The 25793-nt window shown below is 38.8% G+C and overlaps 1 protein-coding gene across 1 annotated transcript in view; it reads right to left on the bottom strand.

Annotated features, from left to right (window-relative positions):
* Window positions 1–20056, bottom strand: part of ANKRD50 (ankyrin repeat domain containing 50) — a 31077-nt gene extending 11021 nt beyond the window's left edge. Inside the window, exons 1-3 of the mRNA XM_070415157.1 lie at window positions 19866–20056; window positions 17419–18287; window positions 3817–4046 (exon numbers count right to left, since the gene is read on the bottom strand). Coding sequence (XP_070271258.1) covers window positions 3817–4046; window positions 17419–17963 — 775 coding nt within the window. The 5' untranslated portion in view covers window positions 17964–18287; window positions 19866–20056. The remainder of the gene's footprint in view (window positions 1–3816; window positions 4047–17418; window positions 18288–19865) is intronic.
* Between the last annotated feature and the right edge of the window lie 5737 nt (window positions 20057–25793).

The following is a 25793-nucleotide window of genomic DNA, read 5'->3' on the forward strand; positions in this document are numbered from 1 at the left end:
GTCACGGTTTGATTCCCAGTCAGGGCACATGCCTGGGTTGTGGGCTCAATCTCCAGTAGGGTCATACAGGTGGCAGCCGATCAAAGATTCTCTCTCATCATTGATGTTTCTCTCTCTCTCTCTCCCTCTCCCTTCCTCTCTGGAATCAATAAAAGATATATTTTTAAAAATTAAAGAAAATAAAAATGAAGAAGCTAAAGCTCATAAAGGCCAGGTTAATTGCCCAAAGCAGCACAGCTGGTAAATCATAGATCCAGGATTCTGATTGAAGTCTGCTCTTTACATTAAGATGGCGATGGGCAGAGAAAGTTGTGAAAGAAAGTGCAAGTGCTTGATAGGAGATTGAAGGGCAGAGGATAGAGCCATAGGATTAATTCTAAAATAAACATAGAAAATGTCATCAAGTATAGATATAAAATACTTGCAATTAAAAAAATGAAGCGCTCCCAAATCTAAATATACTTAGTAATATGAATCTACATAGAATCAATTAATGTGTTCATCATTCATGAGAGTTATTTGTTCATTAATACATAACTAAGAATATCTAACTAAAAATTTGAATATCTCGAGTTAAAGTTACTGAAAATAATTGCTTTTATTATAGTGCAACTTCTGACCATTGTACATGTAATTCCCTTCTTAGGAACATACACAATTTTAGTACATTATATTAAAACACTTTAAAAATTTTTATAAGGCTGAAAAATGCTCAAAAATTATAAGCGAATATAAACACGATTTACTGAAATGTTTGACCACTTTTATATCATCCTTCCTTAAGACATTTCTCAGGATGTGAGATTACTCAGTGCTGGTGAAAGTAGAATGATAGAATGATAGGACCTGTGCCAAAACTTATAAACTAATGCTCAATGCAATTATTTATTATCCTGACGAATCTGTGGGGATGGAAAATATAATAAAACCTAACAGCATGATGATAAGAAAGTTAAGTGAACTCTGGCATATTGATGCACTAATAAATTATGTATCCATTAAAATAACTATTGAAAAGAAAATACAGTGACACTGAAGGCTTGTAAATGTTAAATTTACAAAATAGAATTTGAATTGACAGAAAGCATGATTTCAACTAGGTAGGGTAACATACACAGAATTTAATCCAAAGTCGTCAAGAGTGGCTAATTATTACTTTATCTCTGAATGATGTACTATTTGAGTATGTTGTCATTTAAAACATTACCTACATGGTGCATGTATTTTTTAAAACTTTTTTGATATATATTTTTTATTAATTTCAGAGAGGAAGGGAGAGGGAGAGATAGAAACATCAATGATGAGAGAAAATCACTGATCGGCTGCCTCCTGCACGCCCCCTACTGAGGATTGAGCCCACAACCCAGGCATATGCCCTGACCAGGAATCAAACCCTGAACTCCAGGTTCATAGGTCAATGCTCAACCGCTGAACCATGCTGGTCGGGAGTATTTTTTTTTAATCAGATAAAATAATATGTATAAAAATCTTTGAAGTTTAATTTTTTTTATACACAAAATGTTTTCAAATGGACTGCTATTTCTTTTAGTCCCATAACAAGTATCAATAGCTAGTAGCTTATGATAATACCTTCATATTTAATCAAGATTCTGCTTGGTGCCAAAGGGATTTTTCATTACATTAATCTGAAGCTGTTAACAAAAATGTTTTTGGTCAGTACAGTATATACATGAGGAAAGAAATTCTCTTCACAAAATGTTAAGTGCTTAGATATGAATAGATGAAACTGATTTAAACATAGTAAAAATGTTACTATGTTACTATCCTAAGATTATGCACCTGCAAGTTTTAAATTTGAATGCATACTTCTCAATTTAAAAACTACGTATTTCAACTTACAACAGTAGCAATAAGCAGGAAGGTACACAGGTATATATATATATATATATATAAGAAATACGGAAAAATCTAAGAAAAAAGCTGAAAAAAATCAAAATATAAGCTATGTTCATAGATGGAACAAAAGCATATTTTAAATGTCAAACTCTTCCTAAACTAAACTAAAATTTTAAACCAAATCTAGTAATATTTTTGGTTTATATCATAGGTAGTTATAATTTTTGAAAATATGCTATTAAACTCAGTCTGGAGGAATATAGGTAAAAATATATAATTTAGAATAACATTAATGACAAAGAGGTCTAGGAAGTAACTGTACCAAACAATTAAAAATATTTAACCAATGTTGCACTGGCATAAAAATGCTGACAGTTCAGAAGAGCATAGTTTAGAAATACATCAATAACACACTGACACACACATATGCACACATACCTGAACTTAATGTATGATGAAAGGGAGTCAATAAATAGTGCTGAAAATAAGTTTGTGGTTTGATAAATTATCCTAGTAAAGACAATACATAGATTACATATAATAGATTTCAAAGAATTACCGTAGTCCCCCCCTTATCTGTAGGGGACACATCCCCAGACCTCCTGTGGATGCCTGACCATGAATAGTACAGTACCTAACCTACATACACTGTCTTTTCCTATACATAAATATTTATGATAAAGTTTAATTTATAAATTATACACAGAAAGATGATCAACAATAGTTAATAATAAAATAGAACAATTATAACAATATAATGTAATGAAAGTAATGTGAATGTGGTCTCTCTCTTCTTGTGATAATGTGAGATGAAACAATGCCTACATGATGAGATGGCTTGAGGTGCTCCATCAGTGTTCACTCTTGTCATTTTCACCCCAAACTTATCAACTATGTTTTCATCAAAAACAAAAAATACTACACATGGAAACTAAAAGTGCTGCCATTAGCAGCAAGGAAATCTAAGAGACAACCCACAGAGGGAGGAAATCATTTGAACAAATTAGTCAGGTTTTACCATACTATAAAGTGCATAGAACTACTTAAAATTGACATGGCTACTACAATAACTTAATTACTTTCTTTCCAACTATAAATCCTGTGAGTGGTCCTTGTTTTACACTCTTTTTATTTCATAAAGCACAAAGAATGTTTTACATGATCTAAGAGGATCTTAACTTTATTGTGATAGTAAGAAAAGTAGAACAGTCGAGTCAGAAAAAAAGTTAAAAAAGAAAAAACAACTGATCATGTACTTTTATACATTATATCAATTTTTTACTCACATATCAGAAAAGGATTTTTAAAAAGGATATATTTCAAGAGGTATCCTAAAAAGCTGTTGCCTCTGTCTCTCCTCCCACACCAGGAAAAACTTCTTCGTAACTGCCATTGACTTACTTTTTTAATATGTTTTTAATGATTTTAGAGAGGGAGAGGAAGAGAGAGAAACATCCATCAGTTGCCTCTTGTACGCACTCCTGACTGGGGATTGAACTCAAAACCTGGGCATGTGCTCTGACCAAGATACCAGCAACCCTTTGGTGCATGGGACGATGTTCAACCAACTCAACCATCTGAGCCACATCAGCCAGGGCTACCACTGATTTTTAACAAGGCATATTCACAACTCTCAAGATGCTTAGTCTAGTGAGAATATCACAAACCGACATAACAGCATAATAAATGAAGCTCTATAGAGCTATAGCAGCTACCATGGCATGAAATACTCCTAATCTTCACTAAGAAAGTTAGGAAAAGAATATTGAAAAAGGTAATATTAAAGGATCTTAAAACATCCCCTGGCTTATTTTTAACACAACTTTAAAAAAGTACTGTTGCAAAGAGCTGCTAGAAGCAACCACCAGATTTTCCACTGCATACTCTCCTCTAAGGAGCCACAGAGACTAGTTTATCCATGAAAACCACTGGAGGATAGCAGGAAGGAATCATGCTTACCAGTAAACATTTTAGTAACAGCCTTACTCTGTTTTCGGGCAGAACAGAGGAGCAATAGCCATGGTGGAAAGAACTCATGGTGACCAGCTAAAAGCTCTGCCACAGTCCCAGATAAGCTGGTGGACGTCTGTTCACCTTCAGTGACGTTACAGCCTTCATCAACTGAATCCACAAGCAGATACAGGCTTTGCTGGGGAGGCTTCATTCCCAAAAGCGGGAGCAGAACACACCTGTAAGGCATATCCATACAAGCAGTGTGAGCATTGTCGCCTGTGCTGTTAACATTTAGTATCCAAACATTGATATTACTAGTGACAAATATGCTTTACAAAGTGAATTAAGATTTTAGAATAAAAATATTGTACAGGTTTCAATTCCTTACTTTAAGGAGAATACTTGTCCAAAATAGTTTGCAGTGCCAATAACATTTTCCACAGTAAAGTGTGAGTGTGTGTGTGTGTGTGTGTGTGTGTGTTAGTAAGTCAGCATAATTGAGAAGAGCAGAAGGAACTTGAGGAAACTAGATATCAATATTTTCTTTCTAATTTTTTGAATCGGTAAAAAGCTAGAATTGTTTATGACAAAGCTAAAATGTGTTGCATGGGGAGAACAAATTTGGGAACCACTGTAATAATGAGAAAAATAGTAAAGATTCAGTATAAGTTTGAAGTGTTTTATCATTATTTCTCTTATAAAGTGACTGTACTGCATACTAGCTTGTCACACAAATATTATTAGGAAAAACTGTACAAAGATAAACTATTGTCTAGGTCCCACTGGATGTATAGTGTATTTTTAAATTTCAATGTAAAGAATAAATTATTGGGTATAATTCTGCTGAATATATTTTCTACTCATAATTTATATTGCAGTTGAATATGTTTTCATAACTAAAGCAATGCTCATTCATTTTCAACAAATATTTACTTCATACATGCCTTGTGCTGAGTAAGGTGCTGAAATATACAGTAGTGAAGGACATAATCCACATTATTATAAATACCATAAACTTAAGATAATCCTTTCCATGACTGTCTTCTTAATCTTTCAATCCCACAGCATCCAAGGTCCAGTTTATCATTATGTCCTATCAATATTTCTTTTAAAAAAATCCTTCAAGCCCACTTCAGCCTATAACAGTGATTTTCAACCTTTTTCATGTTGTGGCACACACAAACTACTTACTGAAAGTCTGCAGCACACCAGAAAAAAATATTATTTTTTTGCCAATTGGACAAAAAAAGATATATTTTGATTCATTCACACCGGATAGCCATTGTTGTGTTGGCTATTGTCTTTGTTTATTTGACAATCTAAGAGAAAAGAGGTCAGTGCCCCTGACTAAATAGTCAGGTATTGCATGTTTTAAAAATTCTTGCAACATACTGGTTGAAAATCGCTGCCTTAATCCAAACTACCATCATCTGTGGCCTGGGCCACCATAATAACCACATGTTCCCAGAGTTCCTGCTGCAGCCAGAGTATCCTTTTCAAAATGATAGTCCAGTCACAGTGGCCTTCTTTCAATGACTTTCATCAGATACTATTATAAAAGGCCTTTTCATTTACAGTTTCCTCTGTTGGTATGTGCTTCATGTCTCTCATCATGCAATTAACTCATTAGGGAAATACAAATTAAAACCACAGGAAGATACCACTAGACACCTATTAGAATTGCTGAAGTAAATGAAAACCCTGAAAATACCAAGTGCTGTCACTGATGTGGAGCAATGATACTGCCATTTCCAGTGGTACAGCCACTTTGGAAAAGTTTTGCAGTTTCTTAAAAAGTTAAATGTACACTTACCCCACCTACCCCATGGCCCAGCGATCCCACTTCCAGGTATTTACCTAAGTGAAGTGAAAACTTAAGGCTACACAACAATCTGTACATGAATGCTTATAGGAATTTTATTCATAAACCTACAACAACAATCAAAATTACTGATTCCCATCTACTTGAAAGCAGTATATTAATTCAAGCTGCTTTGCTTCTAGAAGTTGGTAACAAACCAAAATTCTCAGGTACTAACACTCCAAGTCAGAAACTAAGATCCAGGTCTGGAAATGACTGAACTGTTAGCTATGTTAAAACAGCATGGCTTTCTGATGGTAGAGGATGTAATAATGCATCTGTCTTCTGAACCAAATATATATATATATAATGTATGTTTGTTTTATTTGGGAAACCAAATATTTAAAATATAAAAATGGGAAATAAACATAGTAAACCTAACATTCACTGAGTGCTTACTAAGTATGAAGCATGATGCTAAGTAATCTCTATGGACTTACCAGTTTGTCCCTCACAGCAATCCTATAACAGAGATACTATTATCATTCCCATTTCACAGATGAAGAAACAAAGGTACAGACGAAAGTAGATTGCAAAGTGAAACAAGTAGTAAGTGGCAGAGGGAATAGAATTTGATAAGTTTCAAAGTTCCTCTTCTTAATTATTATGCTAAACTGCTTAGGAAAATATCAAAAAATTATATATACATATGAGCTTAAGGTCCAATTAAACAGTAAAGTCCTTAGAGCAACCTGACTAAATTAGTAAGTGGCTAATTTTTTCGCATTTCAATTACCTGAAAACGTTTTCATGGGAAAAGCAAACTTATATATTTTAAGATCTTCTAACTGAATATACTACTTTTCAAATTCTACTTTCCTGAGAATTAAACATCTATGTCTGTTTGCCACAGATTCTGTACTAAAAGTCACTTGCCTCAATACTGAAATTCCAGAAAATTAGTAGATGGTAGGTGTTCCTAATAATTTTGCTACAGTTATTATATGATTAATATCAAGGAACAAATATTTGTGGGAGAAGAAATGAATTACCAATAGTCTCTTCAGAACTTTCAATCAAAGGCTTAGAAGGACCACACCAAAATGACAGAAATAAGCCAGTGATCTCACTAAGACCACAAAGGCGCCACTGGCCTAGCTAGATCCTGACTGTGTTGTCCCCTCAGCCTGTCTGCCCAGCAGAAAAAGAGAAACCTTCTCTGATGAAAAGACATAGTCTGGAACTCTACAATACACACTGGCTAACATAAAATCAAAACTTATTAGACAGAAAAAAATAAAACTACAACACTTCTGGTTACCTCTACCACTTCCCCCAAGTTCAAGCACCAACCTCAATTGCTGCACCAGCCATTTCCTGGTTTCTTTGCTTCCACCTTCACCACCACAGGTTTCAACACAGTAGCCAGTGTGAGCCTTAAAATCTTAAATCAGATTATGTCACTCCTCTGTTTAAAAGTTTTAATGGCTTCCAATCTTCTCAAAGTGAAAATAAAAATGAATGTCCTTACCACAGCCTCCAAGTCCATACACGGGATGGCTCCTAACTAACTTCTCTACTTGTCTCCTGCTACTCAACCCTTGTTCACTTTGTCTAAGCCACACAGGCTCACCTTGTTTTTCCTGGATAATATTACGCCAACTCCCACCTCAGGACTGGAATGCTTTTGCCAGAGACTTCCTTCAAAGCACCCTAACCCCTCCTACTGAAATGGCAACCCCTTTACCCAGCCTAGCCAGCACCTCACTCCTATCCTCCTTACTCTACTTTCATTTTCCACATAGCCCTTCTTGCCAAGTGATATGCTAAGTTTTATTTTTTTCTACCAACCACACACACCAACCCTAAAATTCTAACAAACACAGATTACACTTGCCACTTTTATTTGCTAACATATCCCAGTACCAATAGCATCTGGTATATTCCTGGTAATTATATTTGATAAACCAGTGAGTGAATGAATAAACCAAAGTAGAATTCAGAACTCAGAAATACATACATATATTTATGTGTGTGTGTGTGTGTGTGTGTGTGTGTGTGTCTTACTGTGGTAGTATTACAAATTAATAGTGAAAGATGAGCCAGCCAATTAACAAATGTTGCTGGATCAGGTAGAAAACAAGTTTTAAAATATTAAGACCCAAAAAGGCTAATCCATAAAGGAAATCATACAGAAGAAGACTGATATATTTGCCTATATTCATTTTTACACTTCAAAACAAAAAAATTCACACACAAAATGGCCAGCCACAGGGTCAGATATATTTAAAATAATGAGATACCATTTCACACCTTACAAAACATAAAGAACTTTGACAACAGAGCAAGTGCTGGTGACCTGAGTCTGTAAATCCAAGTACACACTACTACAAAGGTGTAAGCCAGTGGTTCTCAACCTTCCTAATGCCACGACCCTTTAATACAGTTCCTCATGTTGTGGTGACCCCCAACCATAAAATTATTTTCGTTGCTACTTCATAACTGTAATTTTGCTACTGTTATGAATCGTAATGTAAATATCTGATATGCAGGAAATATTTTCATTGTTACAAATTGAACATAATTAAAGCATAGTGATTAATCACAAAAACAATATGTAATAATATATTTGTTTTCCGATGGTCTTAGGCGATCCCTGTGAAAGGGTCGTTCAACCCCCAAAGGGTCTCGACCCACAGGTTGAGAACCGCTAGTGTAAGCTGATATAATTTAAAGGGTAACTTGGTACTATCTCAGAGTTGAAGATAAACATACCACCATATCATCCAGAATTTCACCTGTGAGTATGCAACTTGGAATCAGTTTTCACTGCACCTGGAATGTAACCATGAGAATACCACAGGTTCTCAGCAGCGCTGTGTAAAGTTAAAAAGCTAAATCCATCTTAAATGAATATCAATATGAAAACAGCAAATGAGTTACATACAACGTAGCAGTTAATGGGAATTACATAGACCCACAGGTAACAACATGGGTAAATACACAAGAATAGTATTAGGCACAGAATGTTGCAGAATAGACACCATTCACACAGAATAGTGGTTTTCAAAGTGTGGGCTAGGGATCCCAGGAGTCTCCTACACTCTGGGCCCTTTCAAGATCACAATAAAACTAAGATGTTATTTGCCTTTTTCACTCTGGTTCTCTCTCAAGAATATAATGGAGTTTTCCAGAGGCTGCATGCAGAAGCAGTTATGATACTCCAGATGTCTTTTATTATGCCTAATATTAAAAAGATTTGCCAAAAAAAGTAAAACAATACCACTCTTTTAAGTCTTCTTTTGTCTTGGACAAGATATTTTTCTTTTATTAAGTATTATTTATGTTAATGTGTAATAAATTTATAATTATTAATTATATTAATACACATTTTAAATTTATGTTTAAATTTCAAATAAGTATATATTGATAGATATAATATAACCCCCCAAAACAAAAGTTCTTTGAGATCCTAAATAATTTTTAAGAGTGTAAATGATACCTAGAATAAAAAGGTTTGAGAACTACTGATATGAAATCAAAAGTAGACAAAACAGGAGCAGATCACAAGTATGTGTGTCAACACAGAGGCCTCCCTGTGTAGTCAAACTGCACAGACTACCAAACCACACATAAATCCACAGGAGGGGCCACATACTGGGAGTGAGTAGGTCAGAATGAGGAAGAGGACTGGGGGACTTCCAATGTGGATTATTTTTCTTTAAAACAAAACAGAAAATCCAGACTTAAAGCAAATGTGGCAAAATGGGTGCATGTGTGTTTGTTTCCCTGTTTATTTACTTTCCTGACTAACTGAAACACTGTGGGGGTAGGAGCAATTCCTAAGCCCCATAAACTGAAGTTTTCTACAACCGTTTCTTCCCCTTTGGTGCCATTAGTGTTACCCTTTCAATTCCTGTGAAGTCCATGATTTGCAAGCTGCTTCTCTCTCTAAAGAGACACCAATGGACACAGACAACAGGGGGTTGAGGTCATGAGTGGGGGGCGGTGGGGGGTAATGTGGGGATAAGGACACATATGTAATAACAAAAATTTTTTTAAAAAGAGACAATTTAACAAGCATATAAACTGAGACTGAAGCTACAAAAGTTCTTCCTCCTTTCTAAATGAATATGAATTTTAAATGATAAAATACAAGTTATCAGTGTGACAAATCATAATGTTTTAAATTAAACTGAGTCTCTACCATATTCTAAACCCTGGAGATTCCAAGGGCACAAGACAGGCAAGTACTCTGCTCATTCCCATAAATAGGCAGGAAGTCCAATTAAACAAATGCAGAAAATAATTCCAAATCATGAAAGACACTGAAAATTAAGGAACAAAGAAAACAAAGTGTGCTGATGTGATTTTAGAAAATGACCAGGTATGGAGTATTCTAAAGACTTAGTGGACGGGGGAAGCTCTCTGAGGTAATAATAAAGTTGATACACCTAAGTGATATCAGAGCAAGTAGCCACACAAAAATCTGCCGGCCAGAACTTGACCTACTTCAGAATAGAATAAGGGCAGAGTGGATGAACAGCAATAAACAAGGGTGGAAGGGGTACAAGCTGAGGTCAAAGGCTAGGCAAGGCCTGGACAGCGGGGAAGCTTAGACTCTATTCTAAAGGCAGTGAGAAGCTGTGGGCAAGCTTTAAGCCTGGGAGGTAACATGATCTGATACTCTAACTGCTCTGTGAAGAGGGACAACAATAGCAACAAGAAGACCAAATTGGAGGCCACTGCAGGAGTCTAGGCAAGAGATCATAGGAGCAGCAGCCATGGGAGATAGAGAAGAGTGGAAGTATTTGTTTTATCTTGGGATAGAACAAAGGTAGCTGATGAATCAATGTAGAGGGTGAGTAAAATTGAGGAATCAATGAGGACTCCTAAATTTTTTGTGAAAATTAATGATTTCCTATTTAAAATATTATTTCCTTAGTTTTTATATTGTTAGTTTTTTTCTTCACATTATTGTTATATCACAAACCACCCCAATACTCACTAGCTTAGCTTAAAATAATAATCATTTGTGCTTTCTCCTGTGTCTGTTGATCTACTCTAGACTTGGAGTCATGGTGCAGGATGGGTCTTGTCTACTCCATATCTCTCTCCTCTTCCTTCTTTAACCAACAAGCTCGCCAGAACATATCCCCCTCACATGATAGCAACACAGAGAGGACAGGCCCAACCACTCCTTTGCATGTTAAACCTCTGTTTGAATCTTGTCTGCTAACATACCACTGGCCAAAGGAAACCACATGGCTGAGCCCAAACCAAAGGCAGAGAAGTACAGTTGTCTACACAAGGATCAGCAGTAGCGCATGGCAAAGAGCAAGGGTGCATGGAGCGATGAAAACAAAGGCAGACGAGTCCATGCACTAGTTTCTACATATGCAAATGAGTCAGAATTGTAAAAGGTCACCAGTTTCTGGAAAGCTCCAAATCTTTTTTCAAGATAACCACAGGTAAGACATAATTAGTTCTCTTAACTAATACTTTTCTTAATTAAGCAATTACATTTTTCATTTTCAAAGTGTATTTTATAATAAAAGACTAGTTATATATGTATATAATAGAAAAATGACATTAGCAATATTTCAGAGATTAGGACAACATGAAAGAAAGTGGTTTGAAATTTAAGACAATTATATGTGGTCAAAGACATCACTAGATCAACTAGAGAGTAAAGACAGGCCACAAATCAGAATACACTTCAAAGCTTTTTAAGGACAGAAAAATAAGTATTTACTTATTTACTTCATAAAACCAAATTATTTTACTGTATAAAAACCATTTTATTTCATAAAACGTTTTTAAGAAAGCAACATTGCTAAAAACAAGTGAAGGGCTAAAAAACAAACCAAAAAATCTGCAACCTATATAACAAAATAAAAGGCCAAATCCTTACTATATATATATGAAGGTCTTACTAAACAGTAAGAAAAATAAGAATATTCTTATTTAGTCATATCTCCCTATCAACTTAATACTATCTCCGATGCTTAGAAATATTTCTTGAAAGAATAAATGAGCTTAATGTGCTTTGATGAAGTTTGGAAACATGATACATACTTTAGATGGAGCAGAACGACATTATCAAGAGCTTTTAAAGCCAGGCAGAGAAATTTGAACTTGTGTAGATTATCACAGGCTCCGAGGAATGACCTAAAGAAAGCACTATTTTACTGTGGTTAACTGTCCAACTGGAACCAAGTGAATTGGAATAAAGAGGGGCTAAAATTAAGTAGACCAAGCAGGAGTAGATGAATAAACATTCTAGATCAGGGTAAAAGAATTCAAGAAACATTCCAAGAAAAAGATTAAATACCTTAAAATTTAATATAATAGAAAATAGAGAACACCCTAGAATCTAGCCCAGGACAATGCTTCTCAAACATCATAGTGCACAGGATTCACTTGGAGATCTACATTGCAGATTCAGAGTCAGTAGACCTGTGATTCTGCATTTCTTACTACCTCCCAGGAGTTGCCAATATGTTGATCTTGAGATCACACTTTTAAGGAGAAAGGGTCTAAAAATAATAATAATTATGAAACAACTTAGATAATCAGTTTTCCCAGAATTCCCAGCTTCATAACATGTGTTTTAATCATCCTGTCTCCTTTCTTCTTAGCATGTATCAAAGCTGAATTTTTATATCTGTAATTTCTTGTTTAATGCAATCCCTGCCCCGCCCCTCCCCCCGCCCCTGCACACACACACACACACACACACTTAATTCAGTGTCCTGTTTGGCTCACCTTTTTAGCCCTGTCACTCAGCACATATCGAGCACATAGCAGGAACTGAATGTTTATTTAAGCAATGAATGAATGAGTCAATGAACAGAAATGCTGAAAGATGCTGATTTGAACACTGGAAGGTACTTGAGGGACACTCCAGTAAAAAGATATATATTGATCAGAGTGAAGATAAAAGCTGTTGATGCAGCTTTGGTTGCTATCTTAATAGATACAAGCATTGGTATCCATGTAAGTAAATACAATATTTAAAGGAATGAGTATGAGGAGAGAAGATCTAAGTAAGTTTTGCTGGGTAAACATCCAGGCACAATCCAGAGGAACAGCCACCAAAGAACACAGCTGGAGAGGGGATTCTGAAAGGAACAAAGTACAGATAATGAAATATTGTTCTAAAACATGCCATCTAAGGCTAAAGATAGAGCAGTGAGTTCAGAAGCTACTTTACCTAAATAACTTTCTGTGCATATGTGCAGAGAGGTCAGGTCTCAGTAAGTTAGGAAGCAAGGTGATAGGGAAGAAGCACTTGTATACACAAATTTTTGATAACATGAGGCATATTTAGGGGGAGATAAAATATAGTGTTTCTTTCTTTTTTTTTTCAAAGGAATAGGAAACGTATTCATATTTGAAAATGCCTACCGGAGCCAGGCTGGCACAGTAAACAAATGAAATGGTTTTGGATAGAATGATAGGGGTGAGGAGGGACGACTGGATCAAATCAGTGTGTAAGCCCATCTACAGACAGCAGCTAACTCAGCTCAACCAGATTATTGCTCCAAAGAAATTAGAGCCTAATATTGTCAAAATTTCCTTTTTTTTTCCCCCAAGAAAAAACAAAAAGCTGGATATGTGTGTGAAATTTCCTGAATTGGGTAAAAAACATATTCACCCTGTAGGGCACCACTTTACTCTCTCTGGTCTAAAAAAAAATCTGAGTTATCGAGAAGGACACAAATAAAAGCATGGGCAAGCAGAACTAAGAATGTGGCTAACATTACATGGTATAAGCATGGAGCAATATGTTGTGCCATTATAATGCAGAAGTGATTAATAAAGGTTGAGGACTGGTTCAGCAAATGATAGAGTACCAGCGACCAAAGGAAACAGCACTTAGACATGAAGCATAAAAGAGAAAGCCCATCCAAGGAAGAAAGGGAAGATTTTAGGAAGAGAAAGAAGAGTCTGAATGAATGGAAGTCCATCTTAAAATAAGTATAACAGTTAAATGTTGGAAACAACAGACATTTCACTGAAAAGTGACCATCTTAGACTAAAGGAAATTTGATTATGAAAATTATATTTATTCATTTATTTTATTCAAAATGTGAACAGTAAAGACACTTTCACAAGGTCTTTTAATCTGACATTATTTTAAGAGTGGATAACAGTTATCGTAAATAGTATTAGTTATATGAGGCAGATAATAAAAAGGGAATATTTTTGCCTTGAAAATACCCCACTAGTGAGGGTAAGAAGGAAGCACCCTTTCTAGTCCCATTCTGTTCTTCATCCTTTTATTGAGTTTGCCAAAAATACCTGGAGCCAGTAGAGACAGAAGATAGACATCTGGCCACTTAAAACTATCTGGAACAATGCCATATACACACGTGCTAAGGAACAGACAGCAGGTCAATAAATTAATAATCACCACACCACTCTGGTCTGCACTGAAAACTGACCTAAGTGATAAAACATTTCAATTTCCTTTCATATGCAAGAACTTCAGCTGTCCTTCAATTAGATTCAAACATATTCTAGGTAGGTAAGTAGCATTATTCAGTCATTCAAATGATAATCATTTAGCAATTACTATATGAAAAGTGCTGTTCAAAGCACAATGGTAAATATAAAAAATTAATCAGTCATAAATAATGTCATGAAGAAGCATATGCCAAATAGAGGAGATAACAGACGATACATGCATAAATAACTACAAAAAAAGTTAAAATCTAAAGAGATATGCGTGAATAATTATAAATGTTCAAGGAGAAGGAGATGAATAGAAAAAAGATTACACCATCTAAGGATTCCTGTTCAAGATAAAAAACAAATTGTCAGAGTTCAGACTTCCAGTTTCCTATCCTAACAAGCCATTCCTATCATCACACAGAGCACAATCTTTTACTCAACAGGGGAAAATTGACATCATACACAGAAAACTCAGACCTGGTCTTGCAGATTGTTAAACAAATAAAAGTTAGGACACATACATATGATCTCCAAAAAGACCCTTGGCTTCAAGGCATGACAGTAGGGACAGCAGGTTCAAAAAGGAGTTTATGGTTGAATGAATTAAATAACCATCTTCACTTGTGCTTCTAAACCAGGCACAGGACCCAAAACCACTGCCCCACCCCCTCATTCCCTAACTCAGGTGCCTCTATCCTTCTCTTATATTTAGCTACTTTGATCTCCATCTCCCACAAAATACTGTTAACTCCTTGAGAACAATGATCAAACGATCTTCTGCCCATTGTCTACTTGTTGAATTACCTCTATCCAGCCTAAATAACATACATTCCGATTAAAATTCTCTAAAGTTGCAGTCACTAACCAAACCTACAATAAAACCTTGACTATTTGTCCAAAAGTAGAGGCCTACAACCATCTAATGCCATAGACTATGCAAAAATACTTCTTTTAACTTTGAATTGTGTTCTCATGTTTATATTTGACTATGGTTATATTACAGCCTCCCAATCATAGAGGAAGTATATATCTAATGAATTATCAGAAACAGTTGTTCCAATACCAAAATTACCTAATTTATTGAATGATTGATTACTTTATGATAAAAAAAAAAGGTGACTCAGGTTTCTGAAAGATCTAGTAGGAGATTAAGTTAGAGCATCACAACGGCCCACGTAGAAACACTAGGTTTTCTCTACCAAAATACAGACTGGGAATACAAAGTGTTCATTAGCTCCTTCGGCCAATCAGATAATCGGTACTGGTGTGGACTTTACACACAGCTCCAGTTGCTTCTTATTTCTCTCCAATTAGCTAAACACTAAAATTCACACAGGAAAACGAAAATAAGAGGATCCTCTCAGTAGAAGGATCTTTTTCAGGAAAATCTATGATACTATAAAGATTTGCTCAGGATCAGAATATATAAAAATATACAGTTATCAGACATGATTTCAAATATTTAAAAGTATTAGAAATTTAATATGAATTCCAATAAAATAAAGTACATATTTAGTTAGGCTAAGTTAAATTTAGTTAGACTATACTCTAAAACTGATTTTCTAAGGTGTCAATAAATCCAAATAGCTTATGAAATGACTTACATGAGATGCAAATTCAGCTCTTCAACTAGTGATAGAAAAAGCATTAAGTCAAGAGAAGAGTTATTTGTGTACAGAGGCTTGAAGTCTCTTAAGAAGTAAAGTTTTATATTAAAGCCTACATTATTGATTCCATATGGACATAGTGAGTCCATGTTAAACATTGTCCATCAAACCTGGCATCTCATATTTGTGCTAGCAGATTTCCTCATTGGTTTATGAATGATATAATAGTTTTAACCCAGACTTTGCTAACAGCAAAAGATAATAGATTTGATTGGATGCCACTTATGCATTAAAAGGTCTACAAGAATATCACACTTCACACTTTGGCTGAATTTCATAAACCCCTCACCTGTTGGAACTGTGTGCCTCTATTCATAATGATCATTCCAGATTAACCACTGATCACGTATATGGGTAATCTGAAAACTGCACTCAAACCACAACTGTGACAAACATCCATTCTCCACAAACTTCAAACCTATTCCTCTTCCCGTAAGTCCTCCACAGGATGTCTATGGTTACAAACCTGTACACATACACTCGTCTTTCATAGCCCAGCTCTGCCCTTTACTAGCCTGTAACCTTGGACAAGTTACTTAGGCTGTGCCTCAGTTTCCTTATCTATGAAGTGGGACTAATAACTGTATCTACCTCACAGGGCTGTTATGAAGATTAAATGATTTAATACTGGTATAGCACTTAAACAACGACTCACACAAAGTGCTTGCTACTATTATTATTTTCAATAGACTTCATACCATTAGATCTGAGGACATCAAAAGAACAAAATCACTTTCACAGCAATTCAAAGCCTGCTCAAATGACTCAGGACACACACGCACACTAACCTTCAGTGCAGAGTATACCTGTCTTTGGGAAACAAACTTTTGCCAGCTAAGAACTACTTATTGTGTAGGTGATAAAAGTATATGACAAAATGACTAAGGCAGCAGGGAGGCAAAAACAGCAAGCACAGAATAACTATTTGCCTCCTTCTTTTACAATGAGTAGAGGAGTGACATGCAAAACATTTTCAAGTAATCATTTTTTTAAAACACATTTTGGATCTGGAATCACTCTGAAAAACAACTTAAAATTGTTTTTTTGTATCATTCTCTAAAAGTACTAAAAATGACGACAAATTTCCATTATTTTATAAAGATCACATATTTCATCAGTCAACTTTTCATTTACTTGCAAAACATATTAGCAAATTTTCTTCAGATTCTCAATGGTCTCTTTCAAAGAGAACTTTTCTTATTTAAAGGAATAATACTGTAAACAAAGAAGACGGTAGATTCTATGTTGAGAATTCCTCTAAACTCAGGACCAGGTATAGTTTGCCCTTCCTAAAAATGCAGCCCAGTTTCCAAGCAGCTATACGTTCTTCACTACAAGTAGCTGAATGTTCTTCACTACATAAGAACAGATATCCCTTACCGATTATAAGTAATATTAGAAAAGCAAATATTTGGCATACATTTGAAAAACAATGTTTCTACAGTGCTTCAAATTCTGTTATAGACATTTTTAATCCATAGCCTGTGCAAACAGAGCTTAAATTTCGTTTCCTTCAATATTCAAATAAGCATGTTCACTCACAACCACAGATGATCCCCAAATTTACAGCACAAGTACAGGTACTCCACAAAGTTTTTTTTATAAAAAAACTCGGATAATCTAAAAAATTTAATTTTCATTTTTGCATAGAAACTTAGAACACCATGTCATTCTTGTTACCTTTTAAATGCTTCAGCTGGGTTCCTCTCACATTCCCCGGGCTGTAAGAGGCTCTGGATGGCTGGGTCCCTCAGCTTGTCCTCATATCCTTGCAGTAGCCCACTGTGGCAGATCTGGGCAACAAGACCTCTAATAAACCCTCCGACACACAGCGTGTCAGAGTCCTGGGCTTTGCAGAAATGGAAGGCCAAAGCCTGGCGATGTAAACCTCTCTGCAAGCCTGTAGGTGAACTTGGCCACAAGAGCTCAGTACACAGGGCTGTCTTGCCACTGCCAGGCCCTCCTACCAACAACACACCCCAGGCAGCGCCTTTTCCAGAGACAACACTAGCATTGCTCCCAGAATTCACTAAGAGGGGAGGGGTGTTGACAGTGCTGTTGCAGCAGTTAGTTTTCTCCTGGAGGCAATGCTGAAGCTTGTGGAAAACCCACTCCCTACAGTAAAACTGCTTCCCCTGCAGTAAACTCGTTTGAGCCATTTTGCAGACTTTCTCTTTACAAGGATTAGTCATAGTAGGTTTCTTATCTTCAACATTTGCTAACATCAGAACACATCAACACAGGTCTCTACATCCACTAGGACATAACTGGCAGAGTAAGTTGACTTTGAATGACAGAGTAACCAGTTACAGCAAAATTCAACAGCCACAGAGTCCATTTGTCAATAGAATGTGCATGACTTTACTTGGCTCTTTATTCTTGATTATCAGCAGAGAATATATTAGTTTAATTGTTGAACTGGTGAACAAGTGCCTGGTTCCCAAGCTCAGCAGCACTTTTTCTATATCTTGATGGGTCACATGGCTCCATGGTTACAAGCGAGTTTACGTGATTGTAGATCCTTCAAGTATGCAGATGAGACAATGCATCTGGAAAACAAAAGAGAAAGCCCAATCTTTCCATTTGTACAAAATGCTTCTCCAGATTCAAATTGTTAATTCTGTATCTGAGAACCAGATCAGAAAAGGTGTCCATTATAGTAAATGTCATCAGAGATTATATTTATACAGTAGATAGGTAGCTCTATACTTCTTGTTCAAGGATAGCCCCTCAAACTACCAGATCCTGCCACTTTCAGGCACAGGGGCACAACTGTGTAGATTGTGGTCTCTTATATGACAGGCCACTGTTCACACCTCTTATTTCAAAGCATTCATAAAATGCATTTTTCAAGACAGATTCTCAATGAACCTGTTCACATGTTCCTCTTATAAGGTGTCCAGGTAATCAACAATTTCCACAAGTAACCGAAATAAAACAAAAATATTTTCGTGCAAAAATATATGTTAAAAGCTTACTTATCAAAGGATACAATTTACCAGTTAATCCCCAAAATCCATATTTTCATTTTTGGCACTTTCAAAAAGTTGGACAATTACCCTAAAATAATGATTACATTTTTCTTTCTGTATTTTTCTTCCACTACGGTCACGCTTCCCAAAGAGCTACATTTTAATCGTTACCCTAGATTTGTAAAAGGGTTGGGGGGGGGGGGGAGGGAGTTGACAACGTGCACCTAGAGTAACATCCGTAAGCCTAGCCAAAAAGATCGTTCCACTAGCTTGGTTAGAACGGCACCAGCGAGGGAAGCTCTATTGACTTGCACAGCCCAGCCAGTCAAGGACTCTGTTTACTCCACTAGCCACACTTCTTTGTTGATAGTTTGCAAAATCTAGGGGGATGATTCCCAGGGAGGAGGCTGGATGGCAAAGGGTTAAAAAAAAAAAGAAAAGAAAAGAGGGGCGGAGGGGGATGATCTCACACGCATGATAAATCCAAACACAGGTACAACGTGAATCTTTCTCTGCTCGGTGCCAAAGACGAGGGTTTGGGATGGGGGTGAGGAGTGCCAGCGACTCCCGCGGACGGAGGAGAGGCGGCCGGGGAGAACTCCTCCCGGGGCAGAAAGGGAGAAGGAGTGGAGTGCTCCAGCGCCGGTGGGTGTTTGCCTACAGTTCCGGCCGCTGGTTTCGGCTGATAGACAAAAGGAATTCCGGGATTCCCGGCGACAGAGCCACCTCCGTTTCAGCAGCCCCACAGAGCCACAGGGGGCCACCTCGGAGCTGGGGAGCGGGGAGGGGGGCCCCCAGACCGAGGTGCAGCCTCCTCCGGGAGGTCTTCCCTCGCAGAGGCTGGGAAATCCTCGGCAGCCCGCCCCGCCCTGAGATTGGGGTGTGTCTTTCGAAGGGGGAGGGGTGCCCCACGTCCTTGCCAATCCCGGCCGAGGGGTCGCCTCCGAATCCGCGTCCCGTTCTGCCCCGCTCTGCGCCCCCAACCCGCGCGCCGATCCCGCCCCCGCCTGGCTCTCCGCGGAGCGAGGGGATCCGCGCCGTCCCGGGTTCCCTCCTCGAAAGCGCGTGGGTGGGTCAGGTCGGCGACCCGGCCGCAGCCCCCAGGTTCCCGACCCCAGGAGCAGCCTCGCTTCCACCGCCGCCGCCCTGGGTTACCTCCGCCCCAGCCGCCGCCGAATCTCAGCCTCAGACACTTGCTTCTTGGAGACGCCGCCGAGGCCAGCGCGCCCGGCAGTCCCGCTGCAGCCGCAGGCTCCGCCCGGCCTGGGGCGCGCTCCCCGCGCCGGATCCTCCGCTTGGCCCCGGCAACTGCCAGCTCCAGCTGCGCCGACAGCCAGGGTCCTGCTCCTCCCAGCCCCCAACGGCCAACCGCCGCCGCCGCCGCCAGGGCAGTGACTGTCTCAAGCAGCCGCGGACCGGCCGGCTCCGCCCCTCCTCGCCCAGGCCCCGCCCCCCGCCCAGGCCCCGCCCCTCCGGCCGCTGTCTGTCTCCGCGCCGGCTCCGCCCCCCGCCTCGCCCCTCCCCCACCGTGCGGGCCTGGCACCGCCCTGGCCAGGACGCGGGTGGCCGCCGGGGACCCTCGGCGCCCGCTGCGGGAAGCGCTTTCCCGGGGTGGCCTGGAGGCCCCGCCTTTCGCGGGGACCGGGCGGGGAAGGGGGCGGGGGCTGCGCTCTCACGTCCCCGCGCTCACGCGAGTCGCTGCTCCCACCCTCCCGTCCCCGCTCGGCCCTCGCCTTCCTTTGTCTTCCAGGCCCCAGGGACTGGCTGGCTTTGGGGGCCATGTCCGCCCGGAGGACGGGCCGCGGGGCTGGGGATTGCCTGTCTCAGCCTCGGGTCCCAAAGGGACGCTCCAGATTCGTCGTCCTCTTCAGTCGTCGGGTTGCCTTTCCATCCATTCTATTCCGGTGGTTCTCTTACTTTCTTAGCCTGGAACTAAGAGAAGAAAGGGAAAGACTGGAAAGTGTACAAATAGAAAGAGCAGGGCCTGCCGCGGCGCGACCGCCGCCTCGGGACCAGCGCGTGGCCTCACTCGATGGAGGTGGAAGGCGGTCCCGGGCTGAGCCCCTGCCCCCTGGACGGGGTGATCCCCTCTGGACGGGGTGATGCCCCCTAGACGGGGTGATGCCCCCTGGACGGGGTGATGCCCCCTGGGCGGGGTGGTGCCTCCAGAGGCCGCTGTGGGGCCGAAGGCCAAGGTCGCGGTCAGAATGGGACTGAGATGAGCGCCCCGCCGGACCCAGCGGCACCAGGATTAGACGGGCCGGTCTGCGTCGCGTGGACCTGGGTTGTTTAGATCTCAGATTTCTGCGGGGAAAGTAAATGTACTTACCGTCAACTGATAGAGTAGAAAATGTACTATGTTATTTTGCTAAAACCATGCGCTCTATCTCCAATTCTTCATTCATTTGCATGTGTTTATTTCCCAAATATTAAGCTTTTATTTTCCATCTGGTTTTAGGAATTTCAAAGTATAGCTGTCATATTTAGAAAAAAAACGGGGCGTGCTTATTTTTCCATTCTCTTTCCTCCCCATCCATTGTCTATTGATCTGAATATTTAACCGTAATTCATTTACTGTGAATTCTGAGGTTGTTTTCCAAAACACAAGCAAAAAAAAGGCAGAAGACTAATTCTCTAGAATTAGAGTGATGAAAATTGATTTTAAAAATCTACAGTTTTTATTTACGTTCACTGACGCACTTCATTACCACGTCAATTGTTTATACAGCTAGTTTGCATGCAGCATTATAGTCATGGACTCCCTCTGGTTCATGGTTGTTAAATTATGTTTAGAGGGAAAAAAATTAAATGAGAAATATTTACATCATATTATTTCCATTAAAACTATTTGCCAATATAATCAAAATCATTTCTGCCCAATCGAGAAGTGGGACTGTTGTTGTTTTTTTAATGCTAACTAACCATCATGAATGCTGTTTTAAATAACATAAGGGATAGCTAAACTGTAATTAATCTTCAGACTCATCTAGACTTTTTTATTTAAAGTTTATATTACATTTCATATTTTGGCTCCCCACCCCACTAATTCCTTGGCTGTAAGGTGGCACCATGGCAACACTAGGGGGTTCATGCTTTAGGAAAGTATGGTTTTGGCCGGAGCCACCACATACAGCTGCGTAGGCTGTGCATTGCACAACCACATGTGGCACCAGTCAAATGGACCGGGTTACACTTCACAGAGCGGAGTGTCTCCAGGTAGTGGATGCAGTTACAGATCATGCTTGAGCACCTTGAACAAAACCCGCTTCCAATGGTCTGATACATAAGGGCTTGTTTCTCTTATGTAATAAAAAGCCCGGATGGCATGGCCTAACCAGCACTGCAGTGCCATCAGGCCTCCCCCTTCTACTTTTCAGACAGTAATAGAGTGGAGTAAATATACTATATTTAAAAGCGACTGCCTAATCTGAAGAAATGGAATATGACTTGTGTTGATAAAATGATCTAGACATTTTGACTTTATACAAACAGAACAAACTCTTTAGTAAAATTAATTAAATGTTTAATAAAAATTAATTTAAAAATATTTTTAAAAGTCCGAACTGTTGTGATCAAATTATTTTGAAAATCAATATTACCACATTTTGACTTAATAGTAGAAGAAAACATCATTAAAATGTTGACAAAAGTCTTTTCTAGCATATTTGCCAAAAAGGCTCGGTAGTATTGGAAGTTAAACTTGTTTTGTTTTTACCTCTAAATCAACCTCTTGTGGGGAATAAGGCTTTTGGTGTGCCAGTTATCTGCTGCTACATCATATATCATAACCTAAAGCTTAGTGGCTTAAAACAAAACGGACATTATTTCTCATAATGTGGGGATTGACTGGGCGGCCCAGATGGTCTCCCCTGGGCTCCCTCATGCACTTGCATTCAGCTGGCTTCACTGGGGGAGAAAGGGTGGCTGCAGAGAGGGAGGTGTATGTGTCTTCTCCCCATGGCTTCTTCACAGCAAGGTGGTCTCAGAACTCCAGGAGCGCCCAAGCAGAATCTGAAAGCCTCTTGAGGCCTTGTTCTGGAATTCACCCAGTGTTACTTCTGCCAAGTTTGTAGGTCAAAGCAGTTCACTAGGACGGGCCAGACTCAAGGGGCAAAATAAACTCCACCTTTTGATGGAATGAGTGCAAAATATTACGGTCATGTTTTTGAAGTACCACAAATGGAAACCTTTTAGGATTTGACACATAATTTAAACTTTCCACCAGAAAAAATAAAAAATGCAGGCATATACCGTCTGTGTTATTATAAAGGAATAATGCCCTTCTATGTCACAAAACTCCAGATTACGAAACAGCTTCTCTTAAATTCAATGAGCTACTTAACATGAATAAATAGGAATACAGTCCAAATATATGTACATATATCCATTTACACTGATACTTTTCTCAGTATTCTGTGTTTATCAAAATTTATGCTTTTATTCAACATAATGGGACCTTAAAGAGTTAAAGTTCAAGAAATTTGAATGTCATAGTTGAACAGAGATTGATAATTTTTTTGACTTTGACAAATTCTCTTTTCTAGTTCTATAAGAAAGTTCTGATTTTAACTAGCCTATCACTCAATCTCTGATTAAATTCTTTTAAAGAGGTTAAAAACAAATTTTTGCCTTTTTTAGTCATTGGTGGTTGAAGGAATTTTTCCTTCAAATAGAAAAGTCAAGTAGAGTTTTTGCTTAGTTTGTTCATTATTAATAAATAAATGAGTAAATTAACTAATGTGTATTGAAATGTACATCAACATGAACATTTTCAAAATAATGTCACACTTAATAACTGACATCTGTAATACCTTCTCGAAATATATATCTATTTAATATAATATCATATTATGATATTTGGTCACATTTCAAATGGTAGCTTAATTTGGCTAAATTCCAATTAAAATTAATGAAGACTATTTTATTTCATTACTTGTATTTGCTTATATACATTTATTATTTGCTTTCAGAGAAGATAGAAATGTCATATAAGTAGGTGCCTGGCATTTCAGTCTATAATCTGTCCTTGATAAGATAAAAGCAAGACTTTCAAATATGTACACAGGCCGCATAAAGGAAGCCCTCATAGGGTTCCTGAAATTTGAGAGGAACAAGGTGCTGCCATTTGATAACAAAACCCAGAGTCTGGAGAGAGGAAAATATCTTAATCAATGTATGCTCTCAGATCAAGGCAGAAACAATTCTTGAAAAGTTCATTGTAGGGAGGTTATATCAGAATCAAAGTCCACAAATTGTACACTAAATTGAAATAAAGAACTCCAGTTGAAGGATTTGATGCACCATTGCTGACTTGGAAGATGGAGAGAACCTTTGCAGGGGTTGGAGAGTAGCCACAAACAGCTGAGCGTGACCCCAGACTAAATGCCAGCAATGAAATGGGGATCCTAGTTCCTATGACGGCAGAGAACGAAATTCCACGAATAACAAGAATGAGCCGGGAAGAGGACCTTGAGTTCCTCATGAAAACACAGTCAGTCGACATCTTGATTTCAGCCTTGAAAACATAAACCCGCTTGAGCCCGCCTGGACTCGTGATGTGCAGAAATTGTGAAATAATAAGTGGGTGTTGTTTTAAACTCCTTTGTTTGTGATCATTTATTTTGTAGCAATAGAAAACTAATACAGATTTTGGTACTGAAAGAGTTAACATGAAAGATACCCCCAAAAGGAGAAGGGGTTTTTGGAATCAGGGAGTGAACTGTTAGAGGCTGTTAGAATTTTGAAGAGCATGATAGAAGCAGTGCAGTTTGCTTTGCAAAGACTGTTAGTAGAAATAAGGACACTCCAAATACTGCTGGTGAGGGCTTAGAACAGTGGTTCTCAACCTTGGCTGCACATTAGAATCACCTGGGAATCTTTTTAAAATCCTGATTTTTGGGCCTCATCCTCCTGAAATTCTTTTTCTTTGTTACTAATGTTGTGGCCCCACCCCATAACAAAGAAACAGAATTTCCGGAGGATGAGGCCCAAAAATCAGGATTTTAAAAAGATTCCCAGGTGATTCTAATGTGCAGCCAAGGTTGAGAACCACTGGCTTAGAAGGAAGTGAGAACATGTACTGGAAACCGGAGGAAGAGAGATTCTTGCTAGGTCGCAGTGGGAAGTTTAGAAAAATTACCTGTGGAAGTGAGCAGAACTTGTAAATGATGAACTTGAATATTGATTGAGTTGCGATGGTTTGTAAGCAAAGTTTTGAAGGTGAGACCTGGTTTCTTCTTTCTACTTCTAGTAAAATGTGAGAAGAGGGAAAGAAATTAAAGAAAGAACTGTTACACCAAAAGGGACCAGGACTTGATTTGGGACAGAGTGAAAGCTGTGGGGTGGCTGTGAAACCTTTTGTTGCAACACTGGAGAGATTTAAAAAAAAAAAAGTCAAAGGTATTCATTCACAAGAGATTAAAGGTGGGCCTCACAGATCCTAATCAAAGCAGGCAGCCTCCACAAAGCTTATTGGCAGTGCCCCTGGGCCATCTCAGCTGAAGCCCAAAATAGAAATGGAATTATTTCCCCCCCAAAAAAAATCTGTGGATGAGCCTTTTGTCTAATGGAGTGAGCTCCCCTGAAATCCACATAAAGCTACAAGGTGCTTGGTGATACTCTATCACCAGGAGCACTGCCAGCTGGGACTGAAAAGGGACAGAAAGCATCTGACATAAAGGAGACCCTCAGCATCCCACAATCTCCTGCAGGAAACGGGCTGATAACACCCGTCGTGGAAAAGGATTGCCTGAATTCTCGCAGTCACCATTTGGGACATCTCTGCTGATACAAGCTGCTGAGGCATGCGGTTTACTGCCACTCTCCCCCCCAATGATACGCTGCTGAGGGGCAGGGACCACGCACACTGCTTATTGTACCGTCCACCCCCACCCATTACCCTTGGCTTGTAATTCCTCAGCAAGAATGTCGAATACATAAATGTACCATGACTAATACAGCAACCACATAACTACTTTTATAAAAAGCCACCTCCTTGAATATACCCAGTACATGATATTTTCATTTCAATTCAGATGATCATATCTTCCCATCCCACACAAATCTGTCCCTCCTCCTGGATTT

The sequence above is a fragment of the Myotis yumanensis genome, unplaced genomic scaffold, assembly GCF_028538775.1.
Source record: "Myotis yumanensis isolate MYYU_CA2020_CCGP unplaced genomic scaffold, mMyoYum1.0.hap1 SCAF_5, whole genome shotgun sequence".
Taxonomy (NCBI): domain Eukaryota; kingdom Metazoa; phylum Chordata; class Mammalia; order Chiroptera; family Vespertilionidae; genus Myotis; species Myotis yumanensis.